Raw genomic sequence first — 26,093 nt, 5'->3', positions numbered from 1 at the left:
CTCTTACAACTGTCAAGCAATGACACGCTGAAATAATATTGACCGTGTGTTTCATGCACAATAGTAGAATAATAACACTCTTGTAAATATAGAAATAAAGGCATGCAATATGTGGCTTATAAACCATCTAAATACTCCCTGCTACCTCGTGATGCAACCCAACAGGTAGCAAACAATATTAGACACTTTTCAGTTATTTCTCTGATGCAATGGATTTCTTATGTTTTAGGAAAGTTACCAAATCGCGATATGATGTATGGTTTGATATTGCTAGAGTACAGATTGTGTGGGTGATCTGACATCATCTAGAAGTCGAAAAGAGAGCATCTACCTTTCTACGAGGACAGCAGGTGGGGGGGGGGGGACTTTCTGCAGCAAGTTTCTCAAAACATACAGACACTGATGCAACACAAACACCGTGCAAAAAGCAAACGAACATCATACCTGTGGTAAAAGGTGAAACAGCACGAGCTGATGTACATTCACTGCGGATTCAATGTTTCAACAGCAGCTCCAGCAAACCAGTGCCAATGATCATTAACAACTTTGCAGCGAACAAATGCAGCGTTTCCAGGGTTATTGCGCATAACACGCGACGTTTTCATTCACTGCTGTGATTAACTGATATAATCACGCTTTAATTGTACCGTTATGTGTCGCAAATTCGACTCGGTCGCGCGTATTCTGCGAACATTCACCCAGCTGCGGGAGAAGTCTCCACCCACAGCGATGACAGAGAGCAGAAAAGAAAACCTCGCGAGATCTTATCGACCCTAATCAGTCTGACGTGTACGGTCGTGAATTATCGCGAGGAAACCGCAGCATATTTGAGAACCCCATTTGAGAGCACACAGGAATGAAATTAAATAAAATCAAATGATATCTATATTTAATTTTAATCATAACTGTAAATGGGGACATGTTAAAATGGCAAATGGAGACAGAAATACAGTGATATATCACTCACTACACAACTAATATAAGAGTAAAAGGTGAAATAGTGTGTATGTAGATATATAATAATTGATTACTGTTGTTGAGTAACTTAACAACATCAACTTGGTTAAAGTGTGTATGTTTTAAAGTATGTAAAGGTAATTTACAGATTAAGCTTGCCATGTTTTTGAAATGTTATATTGGAAATTGAAATTGAAACCTGTGTGGGAGATTAAACTATGATTAGCAGAAGACATCCTTCTTTTTCAGTAGCAATCAGATAAGCGAACACATAGGGATACATCCCTGTACTGTACACAAAATACAAGTGGAAAGTACATTTTCACAATTGTATGACCTGACCAAGCCTACTGCTTGCAATTGCAGATCAATTCTTCTTCTTGAATCGAAGGTGATCATAAATAAAGCGGTAATACATCGCCACCTAGAGTTCATTAAGGAAAAGCACTCATTATTGAAAAAGTGTTCAGAGATTAAACCAGCACATTTCTATTTTAAACCACTCTCATGACTTGTCTGTACCTCTCTCCGTATGCATATGCTTTCATATGTCATGAGTTTAATCGACATTTATTTGGAGGGAAACCTTCCAGTACCACAAATGACCACTAGATGGAAATCAAAACATTTAAAAGCCATTCTTTTTGACGTTATGAAAGTGAAATTGGACAATAAATGATGGATTTTACATATATTCTTTGTGGTTTCTTGGTTCTTTCTTGAGAAACTTGTGGTAATTTCAATACCCAATGTTTTAACATATCTCCGATAAAAGCCAATGTAGTTCTATATATTTCCAAACTATGTTCATAGTTGCTCTGCAACTGCAATCTGTATCCCTTAAAGGGATAGTTCACCCAACAATGAAAATGTTTGAAGTAACTAAATATGGCACTGTTATAGTTGAAAATACTACATAATCTATGGCACAATAAAAAATAATGTGATGTGACACTACATGTGACAGTGCTTAAAGGGATAGTTCAAAAATTGAAATTATCATCATTTACTCACCCTCCTGCCATCCAGGTGTGCATGAATTTCTTTCTTCTGCTGAACACGAAGAAGATTTTTAGAAGAATGTCTCATCTCTGTAGGTCCTTTCAATGCAATTGAATGATGAGCAAAACTTTGAAGCTCCAAAAATCACATTTAGGCAGTATAAAAGTAATCCATATGAATCCAGTGGTTAAATCCATGTCTTCTGAAGTGATATGATAGGTGTGGGTAAGAAATGGATCAATATTGAAGTCTTATTTTTAAATGATAAATTCTTCTCCCTGCTCAGTAGGTGGCGATCTGCACAAAGAATGTGAATCGCCAAAAACAAAAGAAGAATGTGAAAGTAAAAGTGGAGATTTTTTGTAATAAAGGACTTAAATATTGATCTGTTCCTCACCATGCCTATCATATCTCTTCTGAAGACATGGATTTAACCATTGGAGTGGTATGGATTACTTTTATGCTGCCTTTATTTGCTTTTTGGATTTCAAAGTTTTGGTCACCATTCACTTGCATTGTATTGACTTACAGAGCTGAAATATTCTTCTAAAAAAATCTGTGTTTGTGTTCTGCAGAAGAAAGTAAATCATTCATATCTGGGATGCAGTGGCAGAGCTAGGGGCTGGCCAGGGTGGCCGTGACCCCATTTGCCACCCCACTCGCAATTACCGTTTTGTTCATTTTTTGTGTTGGGTACAAAAAGTTAGTCTTTAGTTTAGTTAGTCTTTCTACACCTCCCTAATGAACAATTAACTAATCCTTTAAGCACAGTCAAATGTATTGTCACGTAACATCGCTGTTGCCATATCGCTGTGTCTTTATTGTGCCATAGATTATGTAGTATTTTCAGCATTTAGGCCTAAAATGTTCAACATTATTTCCCTTCATTGATGTAGTAACTGCATATGGCATCACTTAGAACGATGCCATTACTAGGTTCTTGCCCAGTGAAATAAGATGTTGTTTCAAACATCACAATTTCTTAATTAAAAAAAAAATCAGTTTTCTCGTTAGGAGGACGCAAAGAATGCGTTATCCCTGACTGCATTTGGAGTCATTTTACTGCATGCTTTCATAATCCCTTGTGTTTAGAAAGCATGGAAAATTATGCATTGAGCAATGACTGGCAGTATAAAAATAACTGTCAAATGGCTCATATGAATCAGCTTTGCCGAGACAATGAAAGCTGTCAGAGAATGCAAAGCTCCGTGAATTGCATGACCCTCTACACGCTATAAAAGTATCCTAGTGACGTACAAGAATGCGGCTGTTTAATATTAGAAATGCACAAACAGACCTAGAAAAGACAAACAAGTTTGAATCCAGGCACTAGTTCCGGGCAGTTAAAGTGAACATCGATTGGTCAAATACGTGTCATGTGATGTTGACAAACCGCTCTTTAGCAAAATATCGGTGAGAAAATAAATACAAATCATGTGTTTGAATACTCAATATAGCATGATTTATTTATATATCACATCATTTGAATTTATGTACATGAATATTAACACCCGGTACCAATGTATTAATGCATCATTCATGATTTTAGATATTTATACGAAGTGTTTTTTGCCTGAGGTAAGGACAAGGATGCCAAAAAGCCTTCGTAGAGGCGCGCGCGCGCCCCCCCCAAAAAAATTGTCATTCAGCTGTATTTATTTTTTATTTTTATTATTTAAGTATTTATTATTTAAGTGACGATCTAATTATTTTTTATGCCTTATTGTGTTTGTGTAGTTTGGAAAAAGTTAACGTTTTAAAAAGTTACTTTAAAAAAAAAGAAAATGACCTTCAGAGAAGTGTCTTGTGCCGTGTTGCGCCCCCTGTTGATGTACAGATTAATTGCAGTCTGAGGAGTGAGACTGACTCATCCAGTGTTTTCGTGCAGTTCACTGGTTTCAGGGCGGAGAGCGAAAAGCGCTGAGAGTCGCACTTCCATCAGCAGCGTTAACACACTGCCGGGCCTTTACCTCCGGCGTGTTCGGATCTACAACCGTCGGAACATTTAGGAGATTTAAGCTGTTTTAATGTTCGCCGGAGCGAGCGGTAAGTTAAAGCTTTGAGTGATACTGCGTTTGAATGCTAACACAGTTAGCCGGCTAGCATCTGCTTTAAGACACAATAAACGTGCATTAAACATCTTTTGTTATTCTAGTTCAGATCTGACAGCAGTATGCATGCTCTATGATGTATTGACTTCGTATCGACTTTGTCTCAGTGGATTTGATAATCATGGTCTGTGTTAGGAGTTTGTAGCCATTTAGATATTAATTAATCCATCTTCCTCTATGGATGTATGGGGCTCATAAGAAGCTTAAGGGCTAAATCAGGCCTGTCATGCATGGGCATATCAGCTCTCTGTTTGTCTTCATGTGATGGCTCAGGGGAAACTATAGATGTACCTATTTTCTCTCTCCCTCTTATTTGCACGTGGTTTTGCGAGCATTGATGTTAGGGGAATGTCTCATGATGGTGGACTTGAACTGGGCTGGTCTTGAAGCTTCATTAAAGCATCATGTTAAACGGATGGATGTGGTTTCGCATACTTAGATGTTTCTGATGTGGAGCTTATGTTACTGTGGTTTAAAGCTGTCAGTAGTAAAGGTTGTATTGCAGATTAACTCTATTGTGATCACATTATTTATTATTTGATACTGTCTACTGGCACTATAAACATTGCTAGGTGTACTTTGGTCAACTTGATGGTTTCCTGGAAGCCATCACTATTATGACTATATTTTCAATGGAAAATCAGGATCAAAATACTTCCTTAAAGGAAAATCCCAAGTTCAGTACAAGTTATGGCATAATGATGATTACCAAAATTTAGACTTTTTTTCATTTTCTTTAAATAAATAAATAAAAACACACACACAAAAAACAACTAACAAAAACTACCGGGGTTACACTTCTGCACATATAATAGAAGTGAATGAGGCCAATCCATAAATATTAAAATACTCACTGTTTCAAAAGTATCGCCACAAGATGTAAACAATATGAGTGATAACAGGATTTTAGTGTCATAAAATCGCTACTAACCTTTTATGCGTAAAATTAAATCCAATTTTACAACTTTGATGCGTTACGGTGTAAACCCTAAAATGACTGCAAAAACTACAATTTAACTTTACAACTCAAGTAATACTCAAGTTTCAACAAAATAATTTATGTAAGTGTCTTTTATAAAATTATAAGCATCACATTTCTGCCTTTTTAAACTCTCTCCAAAGATTGTCCCCATTCACTTCCATTGTAAGTGCCTCACCGTAACCTTGTTTTTTTTTCTTTTTTTTTACTTTTTTGAGAAAAGGAGGGTTATTATATAGAGACAACAACCTCTGCAATTTTACCACAGGAGAGAGTGTAACGGTCAACTAGCGTATTACTATAGTATAGTAGATTTTTTTGCACATTACATATTGCCTCGTGCTTGGTCAGCCACGTTGCCTTTGTGAGTATACTTTTCTGACCATGAACGAATAGGAACGCTTTCGATGCATGCATGCTACAACTGCTTTATGACTCTTTAAGTACAGCCAATAGCCAGCGCAGACTACACGCACAGACAAGTCAAGAACATCTAGGCAGCACGCGGTCATGCAACGCGGCTGTGCTGATGACCCAATTTGCGTCACACATACTGCACGTGGAGGGATCCGCAACACGCGCACCCGAAGTATACTTTGGCCTTTAGTCACCGTTTGCGGAAACCATACAAATAAATGGGGAGAGCCATAAACTGACACCATCTTTTACTAAATAGACTGTGTCTATTTTATAAAACAGCAATTTTATCATAGTAAACTCCACACATAGTTCACTCCAAAAGTATTGTTTAGAGTAAAACATGTTGAAAATTAGTAGACAGGCGGTCAATTCAATTAGTGATAAGCTGTTTCCTCACAAAAGCAGTTTATTCAGCACACTGAAGCATCTCTTCCATAGACATCCATTTAAAAAATGGCCTCTCGTCTCCTCGCCAGTGTACCGCCCATTGAATGTCTATGGGCCTCATTATGCTAGTTTATGCTAAGCTTGTAGTCTCCCCAATGTAGAAGGGTTCTGACTTTCATATTCATTCGCGGTCAAAAGAGTATACTTTGAAAGGCAACACAGTTGACCGAACGCGATACAGAATTTAGAAAAATCAAGTAGCTACCTTGGCCTTGTAGTCACTCAGGCATGTTTAAGGTGTGGAACACATTCCTTTGATCTAGTGTGTACTGTAATCATGTTACACAACCTCAAAGGTAAAACTGGACATAGAGCCTAACTGTGAGGGACAGATCTGGCATGGTCTTCTTATAATTTGTAGTTAGAAAGTAACATTATTATGTAAAAACAAACTATGCTTTGGTTTAGTGATGCTAAACCTAGAGAATGACTCAATCCCAGGGCTCAGACTTGAACCCTGCCCTCACTCTTGTAATCAGAGATACTGTACATTATACAGCAGTTACAGGACATTCATGGCCATGAACGGCCATTCACTTACAGATTGCTGGCTGGCATGCTTGTGTAGCAGGTATTTTCCAAAGAAAGTTGGAGCTGCTGGTGTGTAATTACAAAACTAAGCACTGTAAATGTATTTAGATTTCAGTATTCTGGCATTGAATGTTCAAGGTATGGTTCACTGTGCAGCTGGGGTCATTTGAATCCATTACAGCTGCTTGGTAATTGGTGGCCAGACAGTATTAAGCATTACAGTGGGATATAATTTATTTAAGCTGCGCTTTTGGCCAAGCTGAGAACTGAAATGCTGTTTTGTGTTTCACACCTTGGTTTGTGTACAGCAGGGTTTGAAGCATCTGGGCCCTCTTGTTTGGAAGTTATCCATGTTTTATAAATGCATACGCTAATACCATCCTCATAATTTGTCAATATTTGAATTTGAGCTTAGTAATTAATATCAGTTTGATCAGCTTTTTATGATGACAACTTAATCATTAGGCCGATGGGCTGAACAGTCATACTAATCCTAGCTCCTCTTAACTGCAATAAGCTCTGTTTGATGAAAAGAGAAGGACATTTCTTTCTATCAAACAAAAGCTGTTGAAGTGGCCTGTTGTTAATGAAGCAGGCTTTAATTTGTTTACTGTTTCATATGAAATTACCATTATAAAAAAAGGACTGCAGTGTAGGCTAATTAGTGGCGCTTGCTAAGGACAGCATCACACGTTTGCTCATTTATGCTCCAGGATCTGAGCAAACCCCTAACCAAAAGTATTAGTAAATTTAGCACCTATTCTAAATCACTGCTCACATTTTCTTCAGAGAATGTAAAAATGTATTTCTTTATAATAATTTTCTTTCTTTCAAATGTGTGATTTATCACCATTATTCATTTTACTCTTCATCCCTTTCTGACAAGTGACGATTGTATTCTTGGTGATTTGGAGAATAAACAGGATGTTAAGAACATGTGAAATTCATTGCAGCTCTCAGTGAAGTCATCTTCAGTGCTGGCCTGAAGTTAATGCCACTGAAATTGAATCAGCCCTTTTAGGAGGCAGCCTCTCCTCTGGAGCACCAGCTTACCAGCCAGAACTGTTGCTTTGAATTTTCACTAACAAGAGCAGATCAATACAAATCTATGATGCTCCATGTTGACTGCCTGTGGCAGTGCAACCAATGTGTAGTTTAGCATTATGGGAGTATTCGGTTTTTCAGTGTAATCTGCTAGTGATTGTTAAAAATATAGATTTTATAATTAATCGTGATCATCTTCATTTAAACAATCACAATATTGATTCTTAAAGCTGAAGTAGGTCTATGTAACTTTTCAGTGTTGAAATACTTTATTGTATCACAGCTTAATATGCAGAAACAACTAATGTATAAGTAAGCCATTCATAGGTTAATTTTTGCAAAAAGCTTAATTAAAGCATCATGTTAAACAGATGGATGTGGTTTTGCATACTTGGATGTTTCTGATGTGGATCTTTGTGGATCTTATGTTACTGTGGTTTAAAGCTGTCAGTAGTAAAGGTTGTATTGCAGATTAACTCTATTGTGATCACATTATTTATTATTTGATACTGTCTACTGGCACTATAAACATTGCTAGGTGTACTTTGGTCAACTCGGTGGTTTCCTGGAAGCCATCACTATTATATAGTCTTCGCTTTTGAGGTTCAGTCAGTGCCTTTCATACTACATTAATCTCAATCAACAGCATTTATGGCATGATGATGATTACCAAAAATTTTATTAGACTTTTTTTTTATTTTCTTTTAAAAAAGGAATAAAAATACACGCACACAAAACAAAAAAACAACTAACAGAAACTACCGGGGTTACACTTCTGCACATATAATAGAAGTGAATGAGGCCAATCCATAAATATTAAAATACTCACTGTTTCAAAAGTATCGCCACAAGATGTAAACAATATGAGTGATAACAGGATTTTAGTGTCATAAAATCGCTACTAACTTTTTATGTGTAAAATTATATCCAATTTTACAACTTTGTTGCGTTACGGTGTAAACCCTAAAATGACTGCAAAAACTACAATTTAACTTTACAACTCAAGTAATACTCAAGTTTCAACAAAATATTATGCTTGGACCCAGACCAACAATGTTTCTGAACCAATGGTGTGATTTGGGGTGGAACAATCTGAATGTTTGAATATCTGAAGAGAAGATGTATACAGAAAGCAGTTTTGAAAACATTGCTTATTTTTGGAATTCAGTTAGGTGACGCTAGTGTCACAGAATTCCAAGATCAGTCTTTAACTCTATGCACAACCCTCTGCAATAAACTTGATAAACATAAACATGTTACAACATATGTAGCCTATATTTGGGATGCACAATTAACCGTATTTTAGCTATGATCACATTTTCTGCTTCACACGGTTAATTAAGCATAACTATCTGCGTAATCAGTGAGCTAGCCAGCTGAAATTATCAGCCATGTAAAGTTGCAAATTGCTGTTCATTATAGGCTGTGTCTTTGGTTGAAGCTCATTTGTAGTCTGTTTTCAATTGAACTGGCCCTTCTCGCTGTCTTTAGATATTCGCCACTGACCAGTTTCACTTTCGAACTTGCTCTTACAATACGTTGCCACAGATGTTTACGTATATCATCTCAAATGACAAAATAATCATGATTAATAATTGTTATTAAAATTGTGAGCAAAATAATCATGATTATCATTTTCACCATTACCGTGAAGCCCTAGCATATATATATATATATATATATATATATATATATATATATATATATATATATATATATATATATATATGCAGTTTCAAGACCTTATATTTATTGATGGAATGCATGGAATTGCAAACAATATAATTTTTTATATATATATTCTGTAACTTCATTGATTTATGGCTGATTATGTCCTTATGACTGATTTTGTATTTGTATCTCTCTGATTAACAGGAACCTGCCATCATGGGTTTGCTATTACCAGCCAATGTGCTGAAGTGAGCAGAATTTTACCTTTGGTTTAAGCCCCACCTGTCCCTCAGGGGCCAGTTCCCCCTTCTGTCCCACCAGTAGACCAGCAATCATGGCGGGAATCAAGCGCGGGTACGACGGTAAGATCGCCGGACTGTATGACCTGGACAAGACGCTCGGTCGCGGCCATTTCGCTGTGGTCAAACTAGCACGGCACGTCTTCACCGGTGAGAAAGTGGCAGTCAAGGTGATTGACAAGACCAAGCTCGACACTGTTGCGACCGGCCACCTCTTCCAGGAAGTCCGCTGTATGAAACTGGTCCAGCACCCCAACATCGTTCGGCTCTATGAGGTCATCGACACGCAGACCAAGCTCTACCTTATCCTGGAGCTCGGCGACGGGGGCGATATGTTTGATTACATCATGAAACATGAGGAGGGATTAAATGAGGAGCTGGCGAAGAAATATTTTGCCCAGATTGTGCACGCCATCTCGTACTGTCACCGGCTGCACGTGGTTCACCGCGATCTGAAGCCAGAGAATGTTGTGTTCTTTGAGAAGCAGGGCCTAGTCAAGCTCACCGACTTTGGCTTCAGCAATAAGTTTCAGCCTGGAAAGAAGCTGACCACCAGCTGTGGATCACTGGCTTACTCTGCCCCAGAGATCCTGCTGGGTGATGAGTATGATGCACCTGCTGTGGGTAAGTGTGTGTACTTGTGTAACTATGGAGTAATAGTAACTCAGCTCAGACTCCACAGTGCAAACCAGAAGATTCAAGGTTTTAACCAAGCACTTATTCTTTTTAAACCATTATTGCAGAGCTTGGAAAACTGTTTATTAAAGGACTAAGCCACAAGAGGCCATGCATTACAGTGATTTTACCTTTTGTAATGGGTGTTGGGTTTAATATCCCCTTAAAAGTGGAAAACCTGGTAATGCTACAGGACCGATCAGCTGTTCAACAGGATTATGTTTTGATTATATTAAGCTTCATACTACTGTCAAAAATACAGCTCAACGTCTTCATCAGACAAAATGTCAGTACTAACCATAGATACTAAAAATGCGGTTCTTCATGTCAGTCATTTGACAGCCTCAAGTTGTGGATCATTAGGCCATGGATTCCTGAAGTGAGTTGGCGGATTCCTGTCATCATTGTTGAATTAACTCACCGAGATAACAAATGCAAGTGTGCAGGTTTCTACAGGTTGAGGCCTGACCTTTTCTCAGGGAAAGCGGTGGTAGAGGATTGAGCATGTCGGGGCATGCAAACGGGCAAATAAATAGAGATTTTCCATGGAAGACATCCTCTAATTTTATTGCACTATCAACTCACATCGCCTTTTATAGTGTTCTTTTAATTTGTAAGTTAGGATAGAGAGGTGGAAATTGTATTTAGCATATCATCCAATTTAGTAAATGAATTATGCAAATCAAGGAACAGGGTAAACATCCCCCATAAATTTCTCATCTTGCAATTCGGTTTTGAGTGCTAGGTTGTGTTCCACAATCTAGCATACTGTGCTAGGACTGTACAGCATCACTCCACAACTGTGACCTAGGCATTTTAATTATCTCCATGTAAAACTGAATCTTTGAGGCTGGATTACAATACATGACTTAAAAGGTTAGTTCACCCAAAAATGAAAATTATCCCATAATTTACTCACCCTCAAGCCATCTTAGGTGTATAAGACTTTCTTCTTTCAGCCAAACACAATCGGAGGTATAATAAAATATATCCTGGCTCTTCCAAGCTTTATAATGGGAGTGTATGGTACCTTAGATTTTGAAGCCCAAAAAAGCACATCCATCCATCCATCAAAAAAGTAATCCATACAGATCCAAGGGGTTAATAAAGCCCTTCTGAAGTGAAGCGATGCGTTTTTGTATGAAAAATATCCATATTTATAACTTTATAAACCATAATCACTGGCTTCCGGTAACGGCTGTCTGTGCATTCACAAGAGAGTCGTGTTCCGGTATTTCTGTGAATGTTCAGGGAGGCTGCCGTTTCTTTTCCTGCTACTCTGTTCCAAGTTACGCAGAAGCGGGTTAGCACATTTGGGCATGGTCTTGTGCAAGAAGATGCAGAGAGTATGGCCACTAGAGACTGCAACGCAAGGTGAGTGGTTAAACTACACTTTGGATACGTTCAGACTGCAGGCAAATCAGATTTTTTCTCAAATCAGATATTTTCAGGCAGGCTGTCCGCACTATTAATTGCAAGTGATCAAATCAGATTTGCACGTTCAGACATAACCAACCTATCTGCAAGGGTTGCTTTGGTAACGACGTAGGCGTAACCACATGACGGTGCTTTCAAAACAGATGCGGAAAAAATGGAAGTGTATCATCTCGCTCTCCAAATAAGCACCCTGTTCAGTCGCAAACTCCTCCTTTGCACAAGAAAAACTCAGCGACGGCGGAGACTGGTAAATAATGTGATGTTCAGTGCTGTAGTCACCGATTTTTGACGTCATCGTTGTGTCGCGTTAAGAGTGACACAAAAGACCATTTGAAATCTGAATTGAGCAGTCACTGAGACGCATCTCAAAAAAATCTGATTTCAATCGCATTTGAAAACCACCTCCCGATCAGATTTCATGTAATTTTTTTTTGCTGTCCAGACTATCAAAAACTCATCTGGATTAAATCTGGATATGCAAAAAATCTTATTTAAAGTGGCAGTCTGAACAAGGCCTTTGAGTGTTTGTTTGCCATCTCATTTCTTAAGCTTCATGATCCCGCTTGCTCGATTTCCTTAAGCTAGTCACCGTATGACTTCAGGATTGATTCGTGGAGTATCATAAGATTTTCTTAATAGTCGTGGATAGCCAGCTCTAAAATATCAAACATGTTTGATACCCAACGACTTAAGAGTTAAAATTGTGCAGTGTATGTCAGCCTGTACTCTACATTTACTACCTGGTCACATTTTGTTATTGTTTAAATATCATGAAGTCAGTGCATCTCAGTACAGATCTGCTCTGTAACTGTCTGTCAGCAGCAGAGCAATCAGGCATCCGATAGCTTTGGTTAATTGTATTTCCAGCCCATATACAAGTAGGTTGTGGGACGGCTAATCCGCTCTTTGTTTGAGCTCAGCTTCCCTACTGGAGTCCTTAAACACACTTTATTGACACTGTCAGATTGATCAAATACACATTGTGCATCTACGCCAGTGGGTTTCCTACTGAGATGATTTCTGGTTTTGTTTCCTAATCAATAATACTTTGCCCAGAGTTTGGCTTGCTCATCTGTTTATTACCTTATTGTGCAACTGGATAGCTGTAACTGACAAAAGCCTGGAGCAGGGCGTATTTTGGACCCTAATTATTACCACTTGGACCCGAACATTAAGACCCTATTATCATGGAGTATTTATGCTGATTTGTTGTGCTGATCTTCCATAGGTGTGGCAAAATAAATTAGGGCACCCAAATTACAACCTAGCACAAAGGGTGTCTAACAGATTACGGGTATTTTTGATTTTTTTTTACATTTGGTTTATTTTTTAAATTCATTCATTCATTAATTAAAAGTAGCAATTTAGTGTACCAGAATGGACACAATACTTTTATGACCGATAAAGTCCCTCAGCATTAAATTGCTCATGTGGGAATCGCTGTCAAAGGGAGAAATATTGGAACAGGGCCAGGCTTAAGGGACACAGAGCTCTGTGCTGTAATGAAAACACGTGTCAGGATGTCCTAACCTTGCCCTTTCCATCATTGTAATGATGAGCAGCAGAATTCATTTAAAAATAATTAAATAATTTCAAGGGTTTATTTGGAAACTCTAGCAAATGTTTCAACCAAATATATTTTCAGTTCGAGCTCGATATTGCATAGATATGCCTTTTATTTTTAATGCCAAATGGTTTTTGTATCGTTGACAAGTCTAGACGTAATCGCAGCTGCTGCATTTGTCATCTCTTGATTATTGGTGTTGTCAATGATGTCGAGTAGACTGATGTTCAGGGTGAGGTGAAGAGGGGTTGTGGATGGGTGAGAATGTTAATGGATTATGGATGGATTTATTTATTGGAATGACATTTACTGTCTGTCCTTCTGATTCTAGTAGTAATTCCAGGAATTACAAACAAAAACTGAAAAGATGAATAGATTATTTAGCATTCATACTTGCAATATTGGTCAAAAGTTTAGGGTCACCTTCACTTACTCATTATTATTTTTCACTTACTCATTATTACTTCACTTACAACAAATTATTTTTGTTGTTGCAAAGAATAATAGAAAAGTTATAATTTTTGGGTGAACAGAAATGGAACTATGGGAATTATGTTGTGACAAAAAAAAGTCTAAAATAAATCAAAGCTATGTTATGTTTATGCATCTTCAAAGTAGCCACTCTTGAAAGGTGGAGCCTTAATTTGACTCTGTATACCAGCAGCGATTTTCAAAGAAAAAACTTGCAGGAACCTAATTTTTTGTTAGATCATCTTCAAATTTGAAACATTACTTCTTTAGACTTGTGGCTTTGAGAACATTGTATTTCTGGTTTGTCTTGGCACTTTTATTATTGTTTTTTAAGATTATAAAAACATATTCAGCACAAAATATTTCCATTACTATAAACTTCAGCTTCTCTAACTTTAAAAAAATAACAACATATATTTATTCTGAAACTTGAGCTATAAAGCCCAAAGTGGCTTCTTTCAAAGGGATACTAGTGATGAAGTGTCCATACTTCAAAGGGTTCAGAAAATACAATCATTTAAGTTCAGATATGTCATTTTCATGGTTTGTGCTCAAAAAGGGGGTGCTTATCAACAGGTTAATTGTGTTTTAATGGTTCTTTTATGTCATTTTTGGAGCTTGACAGTAACAAACATGACTAACACACAGTATCAGATTTGGATCGGGCTCGTTGGACCGATACACGATCCGTCTAAAAGCTTCAGTATCGTAGCCGATACTGATCCAGGTATCGTATTGGTGCATCCCTACTAGCGATGCGCACAAACCGAACTCTGAGCACAACTGTTCTGTAACACATAATCAGAGCATGAGATGGAATTAATTTGATGTATATCGAGCATAGAACCGCTCTGAGACCACTGAAACAACAGATCATTAAACTTGTGTGTGTGTTCCGAGTATGTGTAACACACTACAGATCAGAGCTGTGAACATACGAGACAAGCCATACTCGTAAACATTCAGAACGTGTTTGAAAGTGAAAGTGATTGGTCAGTAGAAAACCTCTGAAGATAGTGTAAAGGGTCAGTTGAGTTAAAAATAGACTTCGAAAGAGCATGCGATTTGGTCTTTGTTAAAATATGATTTATTGTACAGCCCTAATTAAACCATGTTTGTTCTTGTTGGTCTCACTTCAAATGTCACCAGAGCCTAAACATTGGTTGGCATATTCACACCTGCACAGATCTGAATTATCATCACGAATATGCATAGCAATATTTGCATACAAACAATACATGTCAATAAGCTCATCAATTCTTTTTTTTTTTTTATCATTTGAAAGAAAGTTTTTTTTTATTTTTTATTATTGTGTGTAATAAAAACAATGTTGTTCTCAAAAGACCTGTTTCATTGGATTCATGATAAGAATAGACTGGTGTTGTTTGTGTTTAGCCGTATCTTAAAGTTTTTTCATTTCTGGTCTCAGGCAAATTCAATGTGATAATTATACTTCCATGCATTTATTTTTTACAATTTCATATGGTCACAGGGCTTATGTAGGGCACAGAGTGACATGACTTATCAGAAAAACAAACTAGGGCTTTTGTCTTAAATATTGGCCTCTAAGAATGAGCATTGCTTCTGTTGTTAAAAATCTAATTGAGTTCACTGAAGACTGTGTAAAGGGTAGCACATGGTAAATTGTGTGCTTAGATGTTAATTTGGAATTCTCCTAAATAATTGTCCTCATTTTGTGATCGCAAACCATCAAGAGCACACACTAGCTTTTTCATTGCCACTATGTCCTTTTCATCTTAATTAATTTGTATTATTTATTGTGTAGCTGAGATTTAGCTACATTCTTGCATTACGCACTTCAGATTTTAGGTCTCAAATGTACATCCTTAAACTGGCGTACAAGTTGCGAGTCTTGACACTCGGGACGTTGTGAGCCCTAGCACATTACGAGTCGGTTTATCTGATAATCGTACAGATGTAGTGGTACACGACTTTATATAATATATGCCTATATTTCCTCTATATTTTAGCTCACATATACACAAACAGACATACAGTACATGAACCATATTCATGTTTAAATGTATTCAACATAAATTCTATTTAGAAATGTGTAATTCAAGTAATGTACTTAAAAGTAATCGACTTCCTTCAAAATCAGAAACCATAATCAGATTGCAATAATTTATATTGTAATGCGTTGCAATACTTTTGATTTCAATTGGATTAATTTGTAATCAGATTACACCCAACACTACTTAGAGGGAAAGTTTACCCAAATATGAAAACTGTTGCCAGTGCCCTGATGTCTAACCATCTGACCTGATAACATCTATTTGCTGTAGTTTAATTGGTAGAGCATAGCACTTGCAATGTCAAGGTCATTGGTTTAGTTCTCAAGGATTATACTGATAAAAAGTATACCTTGAACGCACTGTAGAAAGCATCTGCCAAATGTATATGTGGCTTGTCAGACATCTAGAAAATGTGTCTCTGCCAGTTCAGAAAGCCACTGCCAAACATCTTGTTGTTACATTGTGATGTTACTTTTACAGCTGCATCCACCTAGAAATCTTTCCATTCAGAAATGTGAAAACAGTCACCGAAGGCAGTCATGCAAACACACACACACACACACACACATACACATCGAAAGACTGAAGTGTGAAGTGCAGGGTGTGTGTGAATGTTCTCGCTTACAGCAGAGTCCCTGAGCTCAAGTCGACAGCTCAGGTTCACCTACCAGCAGTGTCTCGCGCTTGCTATAAATGACTTCGATGTTATCCTTTATCAGAGCTCTAATGAAACATCTTGACATCACTAGATCTACTGTTCTTACATTATTTATGCACTACAGGTCATAGAGAATGTGGGTGCATATTGTTGATTCTGTGTCTCAGCCCTGGAACTCAAACAATTTTCTGATGCCCTCCAATATATACCTATTTAAGTAATTAAATGAAATCCATATCATAAACGTTTGAAAACTATTCGACTAATGGCTAAATTTAACACCTACTAGTGGACTAGGAAAGTCTTTGGTCGAGGGCAGTCCTAGTAATTATTACACTGTAAAAAATGTCTGTCATTTTAACAGTAAAAGAATGTAAAAATGCTACAGTAAAGGACTTAATTGGTTAATTAATTTAAAATATAATATAAAAATTCATTTAATTGGTAAAAAAAACATAATTGGTTAATGGGTAGTTACCTTAAAATATACGGTAAAAATGTATACAAATATTTAAAAAGATAATACATGTAATTTTACAGTAAAATGTTTAAATGTAAAAAGTGTGATTTTGACTGTATAATTAATGGTAAAAATGTATATTATGATTAACAAGACATGTAAGTTTTATGGTACATTATTGTTAAAATTACAGTGGGTAGCTCAATGGGTAGCACTGTCACCTCACAGCAAGATGGTCCCGGTTCGAGTCCTGGCTCACCAAGGGCCTTTCTGTGTGGAGTTTGCATGTTCTCCCCGTGTTAGCGTGATTTTTCTCAAGGTGTTCCAGTTCCCCCAAGTCCAAAAAAAACCAAAACATGCAGGTTAAGTGAATTGGTGTCTAAATTGCCCCATAGTGAGAGTCCCCCAGCCACTGGGGGTTGCATCAGGAAGGGCATCCGGCGTAAAACTGTGCCAAATCAAATTTATATGTGATGCGGACCCTGCACCCATGCGGGACAAATGCTAGGAAAGAAGTTATGATGCTTCTTATCTTTAATATCACTTATCTACAGTAGGGTGTTCTGTGTTATATTTGATGTGATGTTTATTACATTATTTAATTCTTTTTTATTTTTGTATTTAATCTGTTACCCTGATGGTGTTTTGTGTTTGTGTGAGTGACACTGAAAACTGTTTTTAGGGCTGGGCGATAAAACGATCTCGATATGGCATTGCGATAATATTTATTTAGACTACGATGATAAACTTTTGACATGTTTACTCGATATGGATAGACCTAACAGCCTATTACAAAGCAGAAATAAACAGACAACAGCCAGTCAGAACGCAGATTTTGGATTGTGCGTCTAAGTACACGCCCATTTGCTAGCAGAGCACTGTTTGAGCTACAGGCAGTGAAGAAAGTGATGTAAAGAAAAAATGAGTGGAAACGACGAACTCGAACTATCTTCCAAAGCTGAGGAAATTGTTGACAAAAAAGGTAACAAGACGTCAATTATATGGAATTGGTTTGGATATTTGAAAAGCGACGACGCGCAAATAAAGACGGTCTGCAAAATATGCCGTCGGTCGGTGATAACCAAGACGGGAAACACAACAAACCTTTTCGGTCACCTGAAAAGGTACCATCCCAGCGACACCGAGAGTATGAAAATGCGGGCCCATGTTAATGTTACTCCGTCCACAAGTTTTGCCCAACATGCTAACGTTAGTGGTTCTTCTGTTGTTAGCAGCGCAAGCGGGGCTATACCTAAACAACAATCAATCGTGTCGTCTTTTGCGACCATTGCCCCATATGAAAATCGATCAAAAAGGAGCAAGGATATAACCAGCGCACTTTTTTCATAGCAAAAGACATGATGCCCCTGAACACAGTGGAGAAAGACGGGTTCAGAAAATGTATTAAAGTGTTGGACTCCAGGTACGAACTCCCAGGCAGAAAATACTTTTCTAAAACCGCACTGCCTCATCTTTATGAAGAGTGCCGTGGGAAGCTGGAAATTCAGCTAAGGGATGTGAAATACTTCGCCACAACTTCCGACCTATGGTCCAGCCGTACATCAGAGCCATATATGAGTCTGACTATTCATTACATTGACGAGGAATGGGCTCTTCAAAGCAAATGCTTGCAGACGGCCTATTTTCCGGAGGACCATACTGCCGAAACGATCAGCCAGGGGTTGGAGGATGCACTCGCATCTTGCGGCCTTAGCGAAGACCGACAGGTGTGCATCACCACGGACAATGCGGCAAACATGGTCAAAGCTGCTTCCCTTAAAGATTGGACTCGCCTGCAGTGTTTCGGTCACAGACTTCATCTAGCCATTGGTAAGTTAATGAACACATCTTCTGTGTGTATTTATGTATGTATGTAATAGAATAATGAGAATAATTACAGTAATATTTATAATAATATTTTATATATACATTTTTTTTTTATTATCATCTTTGCCTAGTAAAGTTTTACAACATGTCCCTATATTTTGTTTTCTTCTTTATCTTTAGAAGGAAGTGTGAGAGATCAGAGAATCCAAAGAGCCATGGGTGTGTGCAAGAAAGTGGTCAGTGCTTTTTCTTTTTCTTGGAAAAAGAAGAGAGAACAAGCAGCCGCTCAAGAGGAGCTCAAACTACCCAAGCACAAGTCGATCACAGAATCACCCACCAGGTGGGGGTCCCGCCATGCAATGATAGCACGAGTGCTGGAGCAGGAGAAGGCCATTGCAAAGGTTTTATCAGCTGATAAAAAAACAAGGCACTTGGTTCCCTCGTGGCAGGACATTGATGTCCTGGAGTCTGTCCACAAGGCTCTAAATCCACTTGTTGAGTTCACTGATGCTCTTTCTGGTGAAGCATACTTGAGTGTGTCTTACCTGAAGACTGTGCTGCAGTTCTTCAATGAGGAGGTCTTGAAGCCAGAAGCTGATGACTCAGAGCTCACCAAGACCATCAAGGCTACTGTCATCAGGTATCTGAATGATAAATGCGATGATGCTGCCACTGATGACCTCCTGAACATGGCATCCCTAGTTGATCCTCGGTTCAAGACCCGCTACATCAAAGATGACAAGGTTGAGGCTGTGAAATCCATGGCTGTGGCTCAGATGCTGGATGAATTTCAGAGCACATCTTCTCTCACATTCAGATGTACTGTTCCAGGGGGAGGCAGAGGAGATGCTGCAGCAGCTACACCATCACCATCCAAAATGCAGAAGACGACACTGGGCAGCTTTTTCAAGAAGTCCTACTCTGTTGCTGCTACTGGTCTTACAGACCAACAGGCTATTGAGGCTGAACTGAACAGCTACCTGTTAGCTCCTGATGCAGACAGCGAGACCAACCCCCTGGCATGGTGGAGCATCCACTCAACAACTTACCCCAGAGTGAACCTCCTGGCAAAGCGGTACCTGTGTATTCCTGCCACCAGCTCACCGTCAGAGCGTGCTTTTAGCACTGGTGGCAATATTGTGACCTGCCACAGGGCAGCTTTAAAACCAGATGCTGTGGACAGACTAGTCTTTCTGGCAAAAAACCTATAATAGGGTAATTAGGGTTACATATGATGAGCGCTACCTAAAAGGTGTAGCATAGTGACTGGTTTACAATGTTTACATTTTGCACTTTTTACTCAGATTTCTACCTCTAAAACATTTGAGATATTTAAAACCAGTACACAATTAATATTTTATTTATCTGACAGTTAAGTACTTAAATCTGCCAGGGACTTTGTGGTTAACTTGTTTACATTTGTTGTCTTGGTTGTACCTCTACAAACATTTTGAAATGTTTGCTGCCCTGCCAAAGAAATTCGATGTGATAGTACTGTAGTCACAGCTTTTAGTTTTTTATTTTATAATAAGTTACAAGGCAAGCTAACTTGCATTGTTTTGTCAAGGCAGATAAAGCATGTTTGCTAAAAGTAAAATGTTTACATTTAGACTTAAAGTTTATCAATATTCTTTTATAACAAAATATATTCTCAACCAATCCATGTTTGCACAGTTAAATGTTTGCATTGTTATTTATTTATGTTAATAAACTATATAGTTCAACTATTGAACCTTCTGGTTTCTTCAGGCATCATTATCAGTATACTTTTCAAACGGGCAGCATTATTAAATTATATATCGTAACAAATATCGATATCGATCAATATGGAAAAAAATATTGTGATAATATATTTTGCCATATCGCCCAGCCCTAACTGTTTCTACATGTTTATTGATCATTGCTCTTGGAAAGGCAAATATTGATGAACTTCATGCCATCATGTGAGTAACAATACACTATAAAGTGAAAAACAGGTTTTATAGTTTCAGTTTTGGGCCCTGGAGAAGTTTTGAAATGCCTTGACATTGGTGTTTTTTTCAGTTGCTTAAAAACATATTAATGGCTAAAGTCTGATAACACTGTATTCAGCACAAACTGGGCTACAATAATATGTGAGCAATGTGTGTACATGTTTGTGTTTTTGAGAAAATAAAGTTTATGCATGATTTTTGAAAACTCAAATTTGTAGTCATTGAAATAAGGCCATATAACACATACTAAACATTTGTCCACAAGACTTTTGCAGCCTAGATTTCTTGCTAAAAAAAATGATGTGAAAACCATCTTGATCACTCATTCATACAAAACAATTTAGTAATTTAACTTTTGTAAGACACTTTTAGTGTTAGAAAGGCATATGCAAGGAGGCCTGGATGATCAAGAATATTGATGTAATTCACACCTGAGGAGACAAAGACCCCTCCCCCGGGCCTATCAATGAGGAATGTGACAGAGAAAGAATGGATGTGAGGAGACTTAATGATCAAAATCAAGTTTTAAGTTAAACGAAGTAATCTGAATATACATTTTCTTTACATAAAGACTTTACTTAATTTCGAAGCACAAGCTTCGTTGATGATAATGAGGCACCATATACACTAGTTAAAAAAAAATATATATATTTATATCATACAGCATACTATTGAAATTACCTGCTTTAGCTGAAACACCATTTAAATGTAACTAAAACTTGCCTATTAGGACGTATTTCAATATTCTGAATTTGGCAAGTCTGGAAACAGTTCCACATGTGAAATATGTGAATTTTTATATAAAATAGCAGGTCAATATGTGAGTAAAACTAAATTACTTACTCATCCGAAATTGTATCCTCGGCTGGATCAAGTCTCTCTTCAAAATGCAAATGTTCATCGGAGTTCCGTTCTTCTTCTGAGGTAAATGTTAACACTTCCTCACCTGTGTATCCTGCCATCTTCCAATCGCGCTGAAAAGTGAATGAACTTGATGCTTTTTAAGGCACAGTCGGGGGCGTTTATCATTTGCATTGATCGCCTCAGCACATTTCCATATCAATAGCGCCCTCAGTGCATGGGTGTGATCACATTAGGGATAATTAGCTGAGTCAGGAGAAATTATACATCGCTTTGTTTCATACAGATTACATTGCAGGAGAATATTTGTTTTAAATTTGAAATGTTTTATTTAAAAGTAGACATTTTAAGCTTTCTTTAGACATATGTTTCATGTTTGTGTTGTGGTGGGTGCTGCTGCTGGTTCCTGGTTTTTTCTTCACTATCCTTTTTCCTCCAAGCTGGCCTGTCTGTTTTGTTCAAAAGTAGCAGTGGCCCAGTGGACTGTACTTCACCAGCTTTCACAGTCAGCAGCATGTGATGCCCATTGGCGGTGATCAATGCCACCGGTGGTGAGGGTCTTTTTCAAGGAGTCTTTATATCTTTTTTGAGGTGCCCCTCTTATCACGGTGGCCATTGGACAGCTTACCATACAGTGCGATCTTTGGCAGGCGATGATCCTCCATCCTGGGGACATGCCCTGCCCTGCCCTGCCCTGCCCAGCCCAGCGTAGCTGTAACTTCAAGAGCATGGCCTCAACGCTGATTATCCCTGCTTGTTTGAGGACTTCAGTGTTAGTGACGAAGTCACTCCAGTGGATGTTTATGATGGTGTAGAGGCAGCGCTGATGAACGCGTTCAAGGAGGCGGAGGTGGCAGCTGTAGGTGACCCAGGATTCTGCGCCATATAGGAGGGTGGTCAGTACGTCAGCTCTGTAGATGCTGATCTTTGTCACTCTCTTGAGACTGCCATTGTACCACAATCCTTTATAGAGTCAGCCGAAGGTACTGTTTGCCTTGGCAAGTATATTGTCTATTTCTTTGTCGATCTTGGCATCAGAAGAGATCACACAGCCCAGGTAGGTGAACTGGTGAACTACCTTCAGCTCTGTCTGGTCAATGAAGTTGCTTGGTGGCTGGTACACTTCCATAGGTGCATGCTGGTTTAGTGCCTCAGTTATTTTTAGGCTGACCTCAAGACCAAAGAGCTGGCAAGCTTCTGCAAAGCAGGATGTTGCACGCTGTATGGTGGCTTCTGTGTGGGCAACAAGGGTGGCATCGTCTGCAAAGAGAAGTTCTCTAATCAGTTTTTCCAAAGTCTTGGTGTGGGCCTAAATTCGCCTTAAGTTGAAGAGGTTGCCATCAGTGCGAAATCGGATATGTGCCATCTTTGTCATCAAGGTCTTCTGTTGCTTTTTGGAGCATCATGCTGAAGAAGATTGAGGACGATGTAGGGGCTAAGACATAGCCCTGTTTCACGCCATTTGCAATATTGTATTATTGTGGTATACATGGTATTGCTCCGTTAAATATACAGGCATTAAAATTACATCCCGTAAAACCTGAAGTGTAGTTACCGTATTTTGTAATGTGAATTTCTGTCAACCACAGCTACCAGTGTTTTACCATAAATGTAACCAGATTTATTTGACACGTATCATCAAACTATAGCCAAATGTACGTATTGGTTTCTGCTCTTCGGTGTTTGCATGGTGTAAGTGGATGTGAATTAAACAAAGTTTAGAGCAGTGGTTCTCCAATGGTTTGGCTTCAGGGCCCAGATTTTACATTGGACATCAAGTGGCAACCCAACACCGTACCTAAATTGTTTGTTGAAAATAATTTAATCTTTACTGTTCCATGCTGTCTGCAGCCACCATTTCACAGCACAAAACACATTGGGGTTGGCACATAAGAGTGAAATCATATTTAATGTAGTCTGGATTGTGTTTTCTATTACCTTGTTTTGTTCATCTGTCGGTGTTGCCATCTGTCTATTTTGGCTAGCTTCTACCAAGTGACTGATTAATTTCCAAAATACTGTATAGTTTGATGGGATTCATGGCCTTTGACATCACCATCAGAAGATATGTGAAGTGTTTTCTCATTCCCTTTTTAAAATTTAACATTTTCCTTTACTAAATATGCATGATTATATGGCAAGTTGTAGTTTATTTGTATTTTGCATATATTTTATTCCTGTTGCCCAGACCTTTCAGGTACCACAATTCAGGTTTGTGACCCACCAGTTGAGAATCACCAGGTTACTGTGACTATGCCTACTGTGACTATTCATCTCAGAAAGATTATCTAAATCAGGACTGATCTAACTAGTCCACGTGTCACCAGTCTTGGATGAATATCAGAAAAGGACTTGTTATTCATATGCTTCAGAAGAGGAAGTGATGCATACTCCCCTTCACAGCACTGCTCTGCTCCTCTATGGGCCGCTCTGAAGCTGCTTACTGGAGAGTAGAATTGGCTCAAAAAGTTGCCAAGTGACAAATCCCCAAATCACTAATTAAAGCACCAGTGAGGCACATATGCTCTCTGCACGCCTGTGCAAGTCCCATCACTTCTGTTGCACTGGAATCACAATGGGGGACGGCAGGGGGGTGTATTTCCTACCCTTCTCTTCCTCTTCTCCTCCCAGCACTTCTTGCTCTGTTGAGCAGGAATGGAGAGAGATCTGTTTCAAAACCTGTTTACAGAGGCAGCATTTTAAGACATCATAGGATCTCCAGATGCAAATGCTGTTCCATAAGGTCTGCAACTTAATTATGCTGCCTCCTAAAGGCCAAAGTATTAGAGATGCAACAACTGTAAAATTATGGGCCGATACCAATGTTTAAAATAACATTTGGCTGATTGCCAATAATGTGACGTGAAACAAAGTAATCTTCATAATAAAAAAAATAAATGAGCTGTTTTTAAATCTTTCAGCCCTGCATCACACTAACTTTCAATGAGCACAAATTCAATCATACAAATGTATGAAACAACGTTTAATATAACCTTTCACATGACAAATATTCTTTCATTTTGTGAAAAATAACTTTTTCAAGAGCCTTTTTAGCCTGCTATACATCTGCTTACTCAATGAGAAGAATTCTTCAGTACATAGCCCAACAAAAGGAAATACCTTAGGAAATACCTTCCCATACAGTGGGCACCCTCTTCTGGATATTAATGATTAAATAAAATCACTGGTAACTTATAGCCTTACGTAAGATGCATGTTTTTCTTTACAAAGATAAGCACCTCTGCCTTGTCGCAGCTCAGTCTATTTCTCTTCTCATCCAATATGTGAGATCCAGAGCTAAACTGCCGCTCACTGTCCATGCTGGTGCATGGAACACATGGGTATTTGCGTGCCATTTGTGCCAGTGCTAGAAAACGAAGGTGATTATTTCTCCAGTATCCGAGTGCAGTCTCATTTCTGGGAACGGGGGCCTCTGCAAAGAAACCATCCAATTGCTGTGATGCCCTCGTCTTTCTGATCCCTTTTCCTCCAGAATCTCCTCAAACATGTCATGCAGAGTGGGCAGTGCCCTTTCCTTTCATGCCCTCTTGCTCTGCGTGTGATCAGCTCTCTCTCCACCGTGCGTCTCATCTCCAGCACCGGCAGCAGGCCTATCCATCAGATGCACCTCAACTCTTGCTCGTGTGTGTTGTTTAACATCCTCATCAAAGTAGCGGTCCTTATATCTGGGATCCAGTAATGTTGCAATGCAGAAAATGGGATCAGACTCGATTTGATTGAATCGTTTGTTTACAGCCTCTAATAATGTGGTCTTTTTTGTTTAAAAATCATGGTCCGTGTCAGCATCCTTGCTTAAAAGAAGTCTTCGGGATCTCACCGAGGGGATCACGTCAGCTGCCGATGCCTCTGATGAGCTGACTTCTTTTGTCAGTTGTTCAAACGGAGAGAGAAATGTGAACTAATCCCCACTGGTGAGCAGTGAGTGTTGTGGGGAGTCGTAATCTGCAGCATATGTTACAAGCGTGTGCTTTTGTTCCAGAAGGCTTTCCATCACGTAGCATGTACTATTCCACCGAGTGGCAACATCTTGCTGTAGCCTTTTTGGTTTCATCACCAACTGGATTAGCACAGCCTGCAGGCGTGAGTGGTAAGGGGTGAGTGTTTAAACTGTCCCACTATCTTTCGGCCTATTTCCACTACATCCGAGATGCTGTGCTGTGTCAGCACTCCATCTTGGAAAGCTAGCTGCAATTTGTGAGCCATGCAGCCAAAACTAGCCAGACCACTATCCGTCATAGCTTTTGCCATATTCCTGGCATTATCTCTCACGACAGCATGCATTTTGGATTTGTCTGTTTTCCATGTTTCAAACATTATCTCAAATGCCTTTGAGATAGCAGGTGCGGAGTGGGAGCCTGTGAACTCTTTGGAGTGTAACACTGCTTTTATCAAGTTAAAATCTTTGTCAATCCACTTTGCCGTTAAGCTAAGCATACTCTCAGGTCATGCATCCGAACTCCATATTTCAGTTGTAAAAATGATGGCAGAGATGTCACTGGCCAGTAGCTCATTTTTAGATTAGATAGATTAGATTCAACTTTATTGTCATTGTGCAAAATACAAGTACAGAGCCAATGAAATGCAGTCATGAATGTACAGTGAGGAAAATAAGTATTTGAACACCCTGCTATTTTGCAAGTTCTCCCACT

General features: G+C 38.6%; 2 protein-coding genes across 2 annotated transcripts in view; one reads left to right on the top strand and one right to left on the bottom strand.

The window, feature by feature from the left end:
- The window catches only part of LOC127655797 (protein O-linked-mannose beta-1,4-N-acetylglucosaminyltransferase 2), a 29,216-nt gene extending 28,533 nt beyond the window's left edge, over positions 1-683 (bottom strand). The window contains exon 1 of the mRNA XM_052143776.1: positions 445-683. The gene's annotated coding sequence lies outside the window, so the exon portion shown is untranslated. The remainder of the gene's footprint in view (positions 1-444) is intronic.
- Positions 684-3,861: 3,178 nt separating this feature from the next.
- Positions 3,862-26,093, top strand: part of snrka (SNF related kinase a) — a 64,247-nt gene continuing 42,015 nt past the window's right edge. Inside the window, exons 1-2 of the mRNA XM_052143769.1 lie at positions 3,862-4,005; positions 9,367-10,085. Coding sequence (XP_051999729.1) covers positions 9,497-10,085 — 589 coding nt within the window. The 5' untranslated portion in view covers positions 3,862-4,005; positions 9,367-9,496. The remainder of the gene's footprint in view (positions 4,006-9,366; positions 10,086-26,093) is intronic.

This window comes from Xyrauchen texanus, chromosome 15 (genome assembly GCF_025860055.1).
Source record: "Xyrauchen texanus isolate HMW12.3.18 chromosome 15, RBS_HiC_50CHRs, whole genome shotgun sequence".
NCBI lineage: Eukaryota > Metazoa > Chordata > Actinopteri > Cypriniformes > Catostomidae > Xyrauchen > Xyrauchen texanus.
The sequence above is the reverse complement of the archived record's forward strand: the minus strand, read 5'-3'. Positions and strand labels throughout refer to the sequence as shown.